The sequence below is a fragment of the Schistocerca piceifrons genome, chromosome 1 (genome assembly GCF_021461385.2).
Source record: "Schistocerca piceifrons isolate TAMUIC-IGC-003096 chromosome 1, iqSchPice1.1, whole genome shotgun sequence".
NCBI lineage: Eukaryota > Metazoa > Arthropoda > Insecta > Orthoptera > Acrididae > Schistocerca > Schistocerca piceifrons.
Genome location: NC_060138.1, coordinates 269,071,496 through 269,085,872, shown reverse-complemented (window position 1 = coordinate 269,085,872; position 14,377 = coordinate 269,071,496). Strand labels below are relative to the sequence as shown.

The 14,377-nt window shown below is 36.8% G+C and overlaps 1 protein-coding gene across 2 annotated transcripts in view; it reads right to left on the bottom strand.

The window, feature by feature from the left end:
* The window catches only part of LOC124787780 (beta-1,3-glucosyltransferase), a 117,390-nt gene extending 104,022 nt beyond the window's left edge, over nucleotides 1–13,368 (bottom strand). For both annotated transcript variants that reach the window (XM_047254681.1, XM_047254688.1), the window contains exons 1-2: nucleotides 13,249–13,368; nucleotides 11,878–11,934 (exon numbers count right to left, since the gene is read on the bottom strand). In XM_047254681.1, coding sequence (XP_047110637.1) covers nucleotides 11,878–11,934; nucleotides 13,249–13,261 — 70 coding nt within the window. In that variant the 5' untranslated portion in view covers nucleotides 13,262–13,368. The remainder of the gene's footprint in view (nucleotides 1–11,877; nucleotides 11,935–13,248) is intronic.
* Between the last annotated feature and the right edge of the window lie 1,009 nt (nucleotides 13,369–14,377).

Sequence of the window (14,377 nt, the reverse complement as noted above, 5' to 3'; positions counted from 1 at the left end):
GAGTTAACGACGCAGGCATCAGCAGAGCGATCCCTGTGTGGTCAGGGGGCTACAATCAACAGGGTACACAGTGGCCCCACCACAACCAACTGGCTACCGTGCTGGATATCAGGTGCCAACGAGCTAAGAAGTCCATTATCATTGACAGCGCAGAAAGCGATACTGCACAGAGGATGGAGGAAAACACACCCAGGAGGGTGACCTAACCCAACTGCTGGAGAATGAGCGGAAGTGCAAATCCACGTCAACGAAGGATGTGAGAGGTCTCAGTGCATGATGGACACTATGCACCATGTAAGGTGCCCTTCCCCAATTGGCTTGCTCTTTGGGAAAATTTTGAAGAATGGAGTTCAAACCCTACGGGCGACCATCACATAAAGGCCAAAACGTGTGCGACCCCTTCTAGTCACCTCTTACAACAGGCAGGAACACCTCGGGCCTATTCTAACCCCCAGACCTGCAGGAGGGAACCATTTTGGTTGTGAGAATAAGCAAAAAGTTTGTAATTTTGATGTGCATAGAAGGAAGAATATACTATTATTTCACAAGTGAAAAATTGTTGGAATCATCATCCCAAGTAGTAATGCAATATATAAAAACCCAAGAAGCCCACCTGTGTACTTTGGAGTTATTACAAATTACAGACATAGCTCAGCCTACTGTGCTAGTCTGACATGCTGGAAAATTTCTCTCATTATTTCCATATATCTAAACTTTTATTATTATTTTTTAAATTACATTATAAAGTGGCAACCATGACATTGAAAATAAGTCTCTATTTTTAACGAGACAGTATATGTGGATGAAAGCGCATGTTGGGTGATTGTGACAGATGGTCATTGAAGACGATTCTGTGACAAATAAGAGAATGACAGCTGCAAAAGTCATTGCAAAACTAAATATCGCACTCACAAATCGTAGCACTAAAACATCACAAATGGAAATCCATAAGCTGGAATTCCAAAACCACACATCAGTGATGCAAATGACCTAATCAAAACTATGTGATGCCAAGTCATAAAACCTGGCCTATGGAGCATGTTTCTGACTTCTGGCCCAGTTTATATCTGGTGGGTACTATCCCAACCCTACAATGCAGACTGCTTGGTGCCAAGAAAGAAACATGGTGGGGGTTTGGTTATGATCTGCGCAACGACATCATTGCATTCCATGGACCATGTGGTTACTCTGCAAAGTCACATTACTGCCAAGAATTCTGGGACTATTTTGGCTGATCAGGTCCATTCCATGGTATAATGTCTGTTCCCCAATCGTGAGGCTGTGTTCCCTGACAACAGGGCTCCTATTCACACAGTTCCCATCATCAAGGACTGGTTTTGTGAGCATGAGTATGACTTGTCATATCTCCCCTGGCAACCAGTCAGCAGATCTTAATATTATTGAGACTTTCTGGCCTACTTCAGAGAAAAGGGAATGTGATAGTTATCTACCTCCATCATTTTTAGCTGAAGCTGTCATTTTTCTGCAGGCAGAATGGTATAAAATTCCCTTTAAAATCATATACAGCACCTGTTTTTACCATTCTGAGATGACTGTAAGCTGTTTCAAATGCCAAAGGTTTTCCTACATCATATTAGGCATCGTAATTGTTGTGTTTTTGGTGTTTTCATTTTTTTGTTCACCGCCCCCCCCCCCTTTTATATCTTTGTTCAGGAATATGTTGGAGCACATTTCACAGTAATTCTGTAAACAATAAAAGCAAGTAGAAAATAACAGTACATTACAAATTTGTATATGCAAAAGTTAAAATTTATATGGACTGCGATATGAGATACAAGAGTAATTTCAGCCAATGACTGCATATTAACATTGTATTTATTTTAATACTTTTTCATATGTGAGAGGATTGTAGTCCTTTAAGGAATGGGCTTCCATAGAATGTTTTACCCAAAGCTTTTAATCTGTCTTTCCACACTAAAACAAAATTGCTAAATATGTGATAATTTAAAACCGATAACCAATTTACACACAACAGACAAAGAAAAAGATTGACAGATGCCCATGAGGTGCATATGTTGATAGAAGAGGCAGTAAGATGGAGCCTCAGCAAAGCTAAGGGCTCCAGCAAGCTATTTCTTACATAGCCTCTGTGTAGCATGCCTTGTGTCTGAATCTAACATCAGGGGCAGAAAAATATATGATATATGTTGCTGAATATGAAGATGAGTAAACCAACAGCTCTTGTGTTTGTAATGAAGGAAATGCTGTGATTTCATAAAAATTTGGAAATATTGTCTATGTATGATGTTTGCTTAATAAATCCTGGCACTCAAAATGTGTAATGTGGAGACAGTTCAATTTTCCTTAAAATACCACTTGCTCTATCATAAGAGTTGTCTGCCTACATAGATATGTGGTCAGTAGGTCTGGCTGTTATGTGGAGAACAGGAGTTTAATTCACAGTACTGTCATGGATGTTTTCCTGGTGAAGGTATGGGAAGGGTTGCACTCAGCCTTGTGATGCCAGCTGAGGAGCTAATTGAATAATAAGTAGCAGCTCCACGGTCAAGAGAACCAACAACAGCTGGAAAAGTGGTGTGCTGACCCCATGCACCCCCATACCTCATCCGAATGATGGCACTGGCAGAGGACGACATGGTGGTCAACTGGTTCCGATTGGCTTGTCTTGATGAGAAAGAGGAGCTTTATTTTTACTATCATATGAGTAAGAACTTTTATCTGCCAAAGCAGCTATTGGAAAAAAATTCTTCATAGCTGTAATTATCTAATCCTCCCGTGACCATCCCTACTACAAGACTTGCTTGATGCACCTTCACAACTCCACCAACACCAACTGTGTAACTGGACAAACATGTTCTACCAAAAGGAGAGCCACCTGTAAAATGATACACTATGTACCAGCTGTTATGTAAATGCTGTTTGACCTGCTACAATGGTATGACTATCACCAAGTGATCAGTAAGGATGAATGGGCATAGACGTAGATTATGTACTGGCAACAAACAATATCCAGTTAAAGAGCATGCTCTACCAAATGAAACTCATGACCTCAGCACCTGTTTCACCACGCGTCATCTGAATTCTCCGTCCTGATGCCAGTTTCTCAGAACTCTGCAAGTGGGAACTGGCTTTACAAAATGTGCTTGGTTCTTGCCACTTTGCATTAATTTCAAAAGTCTTAGCATTTCTGTAACTATTCTTTTCTTCATTCTTTTATATTTTTCACTGTTTATTTTCTGAACTGCTTATTCCTCATAATACACTTCACTGCTTTCGATTCTTATTGACTCTTTTCTTTTTATCAGTAATCTTTGTCTTGCTTATTGTGTTATCTTCCATCTTAAAGTTCTCAGATTTCCAAATCTCATCTATTGCAGGTACCAACAACTAGCTTTCCTTCCACCCCATCCAGAAAGTCTCCCCTCACTCGGCGTTCTGAGTGACTTTTCCATAACTCTTCCCAGGTCCTAAACCTCGGCAGTCCTTATCTTTCATCCATCTTCACTTACCTTCAATCTTTCTTCCAGAAGAAGAAGTCACTGGTTATGAAAGTTCAAACACTTCCACATTTTTCTGTGTTCACTCCTGTCACCAACTGATAAGTGAGATTTTTATCTATTCACATTATATTACAGTTATTAACAAGTAAACCACAGTCCTCTTCCATGAGGCGGTTTTTCACCTAACATCAAATCTTTCTTCAAGCAGATGTATCAATATCAATTTCAGATAGGTCGAGGAGACATTAAAAGTCATAATAGATACTTTTCAAAAGTTATTTAATCGGTTGCATTTGGGAGAAATGTGATCCTTTATAGATCATAGTATCACATACAAAGGCCATCAGTCAATTTTATACACTAAACAGCAATCATTACATAATTACATGCATGAAAATGTTCGAGAAACCTGGCATCATTCCCATACAAACTTAAGAAACATCTAAGAACACACCATCCAAGTGTTTCACAACATAACTGTTCCATATGCTAAATGCACTTTTTCACTATAGCTTGCCATTTTTTTAAAAACTTTAGCTGAGCCTATGTAATCATTCCATTTACATCATCTACTATTTTTACTCTCAGTTACGACATCTTAATTGTGTACTCAAACACTACTATAATTTAATATCTCATTAAATGCAAAATTTCATATTTCATTATATGAAGAATAAGCTGCCAATATCAGTATTAAGTTGATGTTTCTACATATATAAGTGTATGTTATTTCAATTTTGATTGAATAATAGTGTCTTATAGCAAAACTTATCATCTGTCAAAAGTCTGAGATTGCTACTAATATTACCTGTCTCTGTGAATGTGTCTTAATTACGGATAATGTCTTCTTTTCTGCTGTCAATATATTTCAAACCCAGTACAAACCTGGTTAGATATGCCCATTTTAATGGTGGCATATACTTTTTTAAATTTTAGAACAGTGGTACAAATCTGGTTACTTTATCTTTCACACTCATTTTATTTCTTTATTTAACCTGATCTGATAGGGCCATCTGACCCTCTTATACATCGGACCAGGGTTTCACACATATTGCATCTTTTTCACATCATAGTTTCCAAAGAAATAACTATTTTAATATGAAAAATAGTATTAAAATGAGTGTCTACAGTGCTACTTCTTTTATTTATGTCTTTATCCTGCAGTTGCAGGGTCAGCATGGTTAGGAACGGATTTGGCAAGGTTAATGTTAAGGGGTGGCTGGTTGCGGACTAAAGACCTTGGACGGTGCAAGAAGAATGGGAAAATTAGAGGGTGCTGCGGCAACATCCTTTTTTGGTAGCGGCTTAACTAGTCCCTGTACCTAGGTCCCAGGTGAGACACTCCTGGTTAAGGCATGGTTGAAGATACATGTGAGGATGGGCAGTAGTGGGCCAATAATAAGCTTCACCATTTGGATTGTGATGCCATCATGTCCAGTAGATGCTGATCTGATAGGCATGATGGCTTTTTTTGATGGTATTGCAGGTTACATGCTTTAGATAGGCTTTTTTTGTGGCTACAGTTGTTTACCCCCATGAAGTTATTGCTGAAGCTCTTGTTTCATTTATGGTTGCCCATAATGTGAAGTGTCAGTTCAGTCATCCAGTTGAAAAAATTTGATCAGCTGCAGTTTTTAATTTTCCTATACCAAGACCACATAGACTTCCCTCTAAGACTGCTGGTTTATTTCTGTTGTCGGTTCATGTATGGGGATGCCCGAGTTTTGCATTTCTCTGACTGACTCTATTCCACTTCTGCCTGTAAGCAATGTGATTTTCAAGTGTGGGACACAATTTTGTATAGAAAAGGTGCATAGGCTTTGGGATTCATGAGCTGATTTAGTCCTTCAGTTAGCCAAGCCAAGGTGCGGGTTTCCTTCTAACATTTCCAGCATGTAGGGGATCATATTCATCGTATAGGTGAGTAAGTTTTTTATTAAATGCATGGAGTTTTAGTTTATGTATAAGAAGGGAATAGAAGACAGCCCCTTAAACTATTTCTTGGCCCTCAGTAGCAAGCTGAGATACATTAATGTGTTTCAAGCCTTGGTACATAAGCAGCCATTGTTTCTTTCTGGGATATTCTAGCGAGTATGTCATGAGAATTATATCACTGGCAGACTTGCCAGGTGCAGATATTTGAGAGATATGAACAACTCTGTTTAGGGACTTTGTTGCAAACATATCTTTGGGACTATGATGGGTAAGATCAAGTAATGACACATTTGAAGAAGAAAGCATCCTCTTAAATTTCATACTGGAAGGACTACTGTAGTGTCACCAGCTATAACTATATGCTCATAGGTCGATTTGAGACTTGAAAAAGCAGTTTCGACGCAGGAAAACCAGCCTACTTCACCAGGTTTGCAGAGGACACATATCAGGGGATTTGATATCTATGAATGTATATACAACTTGTTTATCTTCTTTATTGTTGGATGTGTGTGTAGCATAGAGGCTGATAAATCAGAGTGTATGTACGTCCCAACTCAACCCCCTCGTCTGTTATAATTCTTGTTTCTCAGGAAGACATAACTGTCTAGATTTATCAGCTTATGGGAATACTTGGTTTGAGCCATGTCTCTGACAAAAGTATTACATGGATGTCTATGTCTCAAAATATATGATGGAACTCATCAAGATCAGCTGGATGAGATCGGACATTTGAATATGCATTGTGGAGCTCAGTGCATTCAGGTGCAGAGTGCACGAGGATGCTGCTGCTGGACACTAGCAACTCTGGATCAGTGGTAGGGAGGAAACAAAGTATAGCAAAACATGCTGAGGTGGGAGGACACAGGTTCCCTGAAGGGAAAGCAGCAAGTATCTTCAGGGAGAAGGGAGGTTTTGTGGCCATGGGCAGCAGAATTTGCAGCAGTCATTAGACAGTCATTTTTCCAGTTGCAGTCAAAAAAATCGAAATCGAATAAGTGAAAAGATAGAAAAGGAGCTGAGTGAAGAACAGCATGAGCTTAGGAAAGGAAGAAACACGATCGACCTGATATTTTCTATCCGCCAACTGATGGAAAAAAGTTGGGAGTATAACAAAAGGGTGATAATGGTTTTTATAGACATAGAAAAGGCATATGACTCAGTTGACAGGGAAAGACTCTGGGAAGAAATGAAGAAGATAGATATAGAAGATGGATACATTAATATTATAAAGACAATGAACAGAGGACACAATTGTAGAATTAGAACACCATTGGGGAACTCTGAATACTTCGAAATAAGACAAGGACCCCTCAAAGTGGTAGAAAGTTTCACTTATTTAGGGAGTGAAATATCTAGGGATGGAAGGATAACTAACGAAATTAATAGGAGGTTACAGAAGCAAGGCAATTTCTACCAAACAATAAAACACCTGATTTGGAATAATGAAGTTTCAGAAAGAGCAAAACTCCTTATGTACAAGAATTATTACATCCCTATTGTTACCTATGGTGGAGAAACATGGACAATGACAGAAAGGGACTGGCGCAGACTGTAAGTAGGGGAAATGAAATTTCTCAGAGCAGTTAAGGGAAAAACAAGAATGGACAGAGTAAGGAATGTAGAGATTAGAAAGGACCTTAAACAAGAAAGTATGAGAGACGAAATTGAAAGAGAGAGATTAAGATGCTATGGGCATGTTAAGAGGATGCATGGGCAGAGACTCCCCAAAATTAAGGAAGAACTAAAGATGGATGGGAAAAGACCTAGAGGGCGCCCAAGAACACGGGGGAAAATGGGAGTGAGAATATCTGTAAAAAGGAGAGGTGTGACCTGGCAGCAAGTGGAGGAAGAAAAGTGGTGGGAGGACCGTGCCAAATGGAGAGGACTCATCAGCACCCAGAGCCGGCAGTAGCTGGAGCGGGATTCGGTTATAAATAGATAGTCAAAACATTCTGCACTACACCATCACACTAGTTCCTATTTCCTCCCCTCCCCCCCTTTTCCCCTCCTGTGGTTCCACAATGTCCTACAGACATCCTCATCATTCCACCTCCACCATGTACATTATCTTTTTGATGCATCACCATTATACAGTAACGGTAACAATTATCACCACTGATTATATTTTAACTGTAATATAAAATCAACTAAAAGGGTTTAGCAATTATAAAAATTATTCACCAAAGTGAATGAAAAAAATTATTTTCATCATTTTTTTCACATATTTTGTTATGTCCTTTAAGCACATAAAACCTCTGGCTAAAGAATAGTTTTACTTGCTCTTAGACTGCCCCTTCATAGAGCATTGAAATAACAATCAAGGGAAAAAGCCGAATATAACCTCCATCACTGAGGGCTTAGGGGTTGATCTGAATCTGACGCAGCAAGTTAACGAAGAACTTTTTATCCAAGGACCTCACTGTGAAATATTTCATAAGAAGATATTTTGGTTTGTGTGTGCAAAGTGGTTATACAACTAGGGATTCTTTTAGCTTTATTATTTTATTGATGTGATTTTAGATTCATCGAGAAAAGGCCATATATTGTAGCATAAAATACTGACTGAAAAAAAAGACAACAAAGGCCCAGATGTGTTACTTTCCTAGTGCAAATTACAACAGCATACCTTTTGAACTCTTTTTAGGTTGGCACACAGGAACTTAGCTGTTCCTGCTTCTACTGCCGCAGTGGAAGAAAATTTTAGTTGTGCAGGACTTATTGTTTCAGAGAAAAGGATTACAAGTGCTTGAAATAAGAATTCATTCTACTTACAAACAATTATTTAGTGTGGTTCTCATCCAAACTGTACTATAAAATTGCACACTTTTGTTTTGCGTTACTAAAGATGGAATGAATTATTTTTCCATGCTGAATCCGATGCAGAGAGCTTACAAGAAACACGTGTGTTTATAAAGAATGTATTTTTTTAAGATTATGTTTGCTTACATCTTTTGTACAAAAACCCAAAATTATGTGTGACTGCCAAGCTACAGCAAAATAGCTCTTGTCGCCTCAGTTTATCCTACACACTCGCACAGGACATATAATTTTATGACTCTTCCAGATGTAGAAGAGATGGGCGCTGAAGTGCAAACACAGATGTACCCCATGGAGTGATTGTTGCAGCCGGGGATTGGTCACTGTTTGCAAGTTATTGGTCGGCTGCAATTGATAGGCTAAACAGGTCAGCCTATTGCCACCACAGGTTCACCAGACTGAGGCAGGCTGGTGGACCAGTAAGTAGACAGCCCCAGCTGGGTCAGACCACACGTGGCAGGCTAGCAGCCCACAGCAGGTGGCTCTCTTCATGAGATGTGCCAAGCTATCCATAAATGTTCCTCATGTGCACATTATTGTACAACACAATGTCATACGTTAATTTATCATCAAAATGAGGAGAAAAGATTTCCATTGGAGTGTTTGTTTCTGTAACCATTGATGGCTTATTAAGTGATGTTTCATCTGCCATTTAGTCAGGTCATCCTTACCACTTTGAGAAATGTTAAATTACTTGGTATATATTTAGATAGTAAACTTAATTGGAATTACCATATTAACTATATATCTGCTAGGCTTTCTAGAGTAATCTATTTGTTGAGAAGGTTAAAAGGTTGTGTATCAGATCAGTATATTAGATCAGCACATTTTGCCTTCTTTCAGAGCATTATTTCTTACGGTTTACTATTATGGGGAAACTGTAGCCATGCACATGATATTCTTCTACTGCAAAAAAAAAAAAAGTTGTAAGAATTATCACTGATTCTGGTAGACTAGATTCCAGCAAGCCATTGTTTGTGAAACTTAAAAGTTATGACTGTTGTTAATCTCTATATATATCCTGTTGTTCTACACACCATGAACAATTTACCAAACCAGCAATTAAGAGAATATATACATTCGTATAATACGAGAAACAGGAAACACATTGATGTACCTTTTCAATGTCTAACTAAGTCTTTAAAAAGCTATCATGTAATAGGTTCCAAATGTTGCAATAAATTTGCTCTTTGTAAATTCAATTGTCCTATCGAAAAGATCAAGCCAAAACTGTATGAGTGGCTGGTCGAGCATCCTTTTTATTCCCTTGATGAATTTCTTGATTGCAGTCAAAAACAAATAATATTTTAAACTTTGGCTGCTCCCGATATGCTATATTAATTTTTTCATTACCATTTCTAATTACCTATTTGTTAGTAGCTAGTAATAATGTTAATTATTTCATTAGCAGTTCTAGTTACCTATTTGTTAGAAGCCAGTAATAAGCATAAATCTGTTTTTCTCTGCCCTGTTGCAAAGGGCAGTTATTACAATCTGATGTAGCATTTCTTTGTATATATGTTTTCCTGTCTTGGTATTCTGTATTCTGACTTTTTTCCTGTATTTTGCACTGGTATATTCTGATTTATTTGGTTGTACTACCTCACTTTATATATTGTATCTCTTGTCTATTGACTATTTATAAAACTATTGTAATATTGCACTTATAACTTCTGCATATAATTTTGTTTATATTTTGTACTTTGACATTGTCTATTGCTTCTGTAAGCTTAACAACAATAAAATATTATTATTATTATTATTATTATTATTATTATTATTATTAACCAAATTGTGAATTGATGGTGGTTATATTTATTCACCTACTTTGTCCATGAGACACAAGGATTCCACTAAACTACATTAGAAAAACTGCTGCAATTTTACGTATATTAAGCCTTACCTTCCTTTGTTTTTAAATGTTATTACTGCCTTTTTTAAGTGATCTTGAAAGTTGTGATATACTGAAATGAAACTAAACTAGTAACAGAGGTTCTAGGTTGTTGACAGATTACATCAATGCAAAGCCTGATACCTCATCCAGGTATAGTGGTTAAAACATTATTGAATCATACAGGGAGGAAAAATGTCCTGTCATCAATGACGTTGTTAGAGATAGTGCACACTCATCGTGACCAGTACAGGATAGAATATTGGCTGTGGCCCTGTTATGAAACCATTTCAGAATTGACCTCAGTTGATCCAGAGAATACACAAAAAGTCTGAATAAGAATTGTTGAAATTGCCATTAAACTCTCACTTCTTATTGCTGCATTTTCAGTGTTTACTTTGTGATAGTTAAACAGACTCCATTTTCAGCATGATACATTAAGGTTTACCCACTGGTCAATTGTGAGGTTATTAGACATGGTGCTCAGTTTCAGATAAAACAACGGCAAGTTAGGAAAATGAAGTGTCCTTTTCAAATCAACATTTAGCTTTAAGTCATTTAGGAAAAAATTTGGAAACTCTTCACTTCGATGACTTGATAGGAATTTCAAACCTGTTCCTCTCAAACTGATTGATGACAAGTGTTATTCTGTTCTTACGATTTCTTTGCCAGAGAGCAGCTGTTTCTTAAATTAAAAAATGAAAATAAAAAGTTAGTTCCTTTAGCCATTAACAAATAAGACTACTGCTAAAACTAACAGCTCATAAAATAGCAATAGCTGTCATTCTTTCCTCTAGTCCAAGCACAAACTTTCACGCACATACAGATACGCAAGTGCACTCCTTCATAGACATTGTAACACTCTGAAGTAGTATTTGCAGGCGAATTAATTTCATTCCTTATTTTGATCTATATGTTCCCTCCTGTAATTTGCAGTACCATACTAAATATGATTATGTAGCTCACAAGTCTGGTATACTGTTTAGAACATATTACAGATGTATCATTTATCTGGCAAATTAATGATCAATGTAGCTCAACAGTTCAACGCAGAAAATAGTAGAAAAACCAGGTAAATGTGGAAAATAGAGAATTTCATTCACTAATAAAATGGGAAACTAAAGTAACCAAATTGCATAAGCCCTAGATGCATCTATAAATGAAGGAAGTCATTGTTCACAGAACATGCAAGTAAATAAACATGCAAAATATTTGGGTCAGCATAAAACAAGAAACATAGGACAGGGAATTTCATTGATTTCACAGTACTATGACAAATGAGAAAATGTGTTTAAATGATCCCTCTCACCTATCTCTCTTTTGTCAGTAAAATCAATTTCCATCATTGATTATTAGGCCAGAGAGAAATATCAGCCATTTATTGGTACTATTCTATCATGTACATTACACAATAACAAAATTTAGCAGTGCAGAAATGAAAAACAGAAATCCAATCTACAATTCATGTTAGGATCAACATTGTGAGCTCTCCAGAAGGTCTATTTATTATTGTGATTACAACCATTAACAACTGATAATAAAGCAGTTCATTTCAGTATGGCCACTTACTGATGCACATAACACATTTTGTTTATCTCATGGCAGTTGTTTCAAGAATATTTATTGATGTTTCATACATTATTAATGAGACTGGGGCAAAACAAATATGGTTTGTGCAATGGTCTGTGCAGAAACAGTAGTAGCATCATCTTAAACAAACATGACCACATGCATGCTACAAAGACAACTCACGTAGTTTAGATGCTCTGGTTACTGCACTGAGAAGTACCACAAAAAGTGTCAGAATACCTGAAACAAATATATCGATGAAAATACAAATTGGTTTTCAGTAAAGTGTGTTACAGTACATAAGAAAGTAACACAGTATCTCCAAAAATCTGATTGACAAATAGGACTGGGTTAGAGACAACTTGCATTATTTTTCAGAATGGAATGTGGCAGTTCTGGAGTTCAGAGCACCAATGGCATTATCCAACTGCCAGAGAACTAAATGATGATGAACAAGTTATGGCTGAACTCAAAGGCACATAACTTCTCAATCAGACAAACTGAAATTAATAGGACAAGCTTTAAACCTTTTATTAATATCACACCTTTCTGTCTCTAGGGCATAAATCTTTCCTGTACAGTTTATCTTCCTATACCTTTGATAGAAAACTAAGAAATAAATCTTTCATAAATATGAGCATGGTTACATTTTGCTTGCTGAGGAATCTGTACAATCACAAATGTCACAAGAAATCAAATTTCCACATACAAAAACCTCTTCAATGATTGACACATCAAATGCATTTTAATATTGTTACCCTTTCTTCCCACAGTTGTTTCTTTTATTTATCAGGCCATTAGAAAAGCGGAATAATTAAGAAACTACTTTTAAATTAAAATATTAAAAGTTCGCTTGAAAGGGAGCTTTACAACTACTAAATTTTAGCAGATGTCATTACAAATATATACAAGACAGTTGCAGGTCACACTTTTCAATGATGTGTCCCCAGTACAAGCAATGGTTCAAATGGCTCTGAGCACTATGGGACTTAACATGTGAGGTCATCAGTCACCTAGAACTACTTAAACCTGAAATAACCTAAGGACATCACACACATCCATGCCAGAGGCAGGATTCCAACCTGCGACCGTAGCGTTCGGAAGCAATGAAACAGCAGTATATCTATCAGCTTCACCTATTTATTTCTATGAAGGAAAATGCGTCAACGCGACGTCACTTCATATAATTGGTGGAGTATGCTCTAAATATGCCATCTGCTTTAGTGCGTATTACTGGAAATAGTGGCCACTGTTATAGGTTTTCCACAATCAGATATTACAGGGTTTTTTTTCTTTTTTTTAAATTTCAGAATCAAAAATTAAAAACAAACATTCAAATATGAACAAAGTTTTTATTTAACACGGTACCATTACATTTTGTGAGACTCCACGAGTAGAGTCAAACATTACATGTGTCAGGTATTGTCATGCCACAAGAAAACAACACATCGGAATCATTGCTCATAGTCTGGTTGGTGATACCACTAACAAACGCGATAACAGCTATAATTTTCTATAGCCGCATAAGCACTGAACGAACGCTTGGGCACATACCGTAAATAGCCATATTCACTAACAGGACTACACGAATTAACTGTTACGGCACTTCCTATAACTTCACATGTTTATGTTTTTGCCGGACGCCGCTGTAATCGCGAGGTTTTGCAATGATCTTCACTCGAAAAGATGGCACACACACTCACACAGCAACGAAACCTAGAAGCGCAATTTCAAGTCTCTTTTTTTTTAAACTGACTTTAAGGTACAGAACTTTCCTACGGTACCGGTAGTTAACCATAGTATGTGCACCCATTACATCACCCGGAACATGCACCCGCTAAATTATTTTCCTAATTACCAAGAAATTATTAACTTCTTAACTATAAATACCGTAACAGCAGAAGAGTACTAGAGCACCTGATGGAATCGTTTAACCTAATTACAATAGTACTTGAGCAATTAGTACTTGTAAAAGCCTAATTGACAACATATTCCTGTACAGATACAGAAGTAGCAGTATTATTGTAAGTGAAATTCTCAATGGTCTGTCAGATCATGGTGGTCAGCTGCTTACAGTAAATTGTATTGTATTGTATTGTATTTTTATTGATCCAGGCAATCATAGTGTTGTACAGCTGTACATATGATATTGGATAGGTCAAGAGAGCTATTTACAGTAATTTTTACAAATTGATGTTTACATTATTTTGTAGCAAGGAAATTATCTTTCTTCAACAAAACAGTTAATACAAATCAAAGAGATGTAAGGTTTTACATACGATATTGGATAGGGCAAGGGAACATATTTGCAGGTAATATTTAATAAATTGTTTTTACATTATTTTGCAATGAGGAAGTTAGCTATCTTTAACAAAACAGTAAATGCAAATGTTGTATGGTAAAATACAAACAGCCAATACAAATGTAATAGTAAAGTAGTCCAGTGTATTTCATAGACACGCACAGTATATAATTTTCAGACCTAATTGAACATTTATCATATTTTTTACATTTTTAACCCCTTTCAAATAAATGATCAACTGCATAAAAGCAATGGTCCAAGAGATATTTTTTTAACTTATGTGTGAAGGCTCTTGGGTTCTTTGTTGCTTTGATTTCATTGGGTAAATTATTATACATTTTTATCCCAACATTTAAAACACTTTTTTGGTAGCAAGTAGTT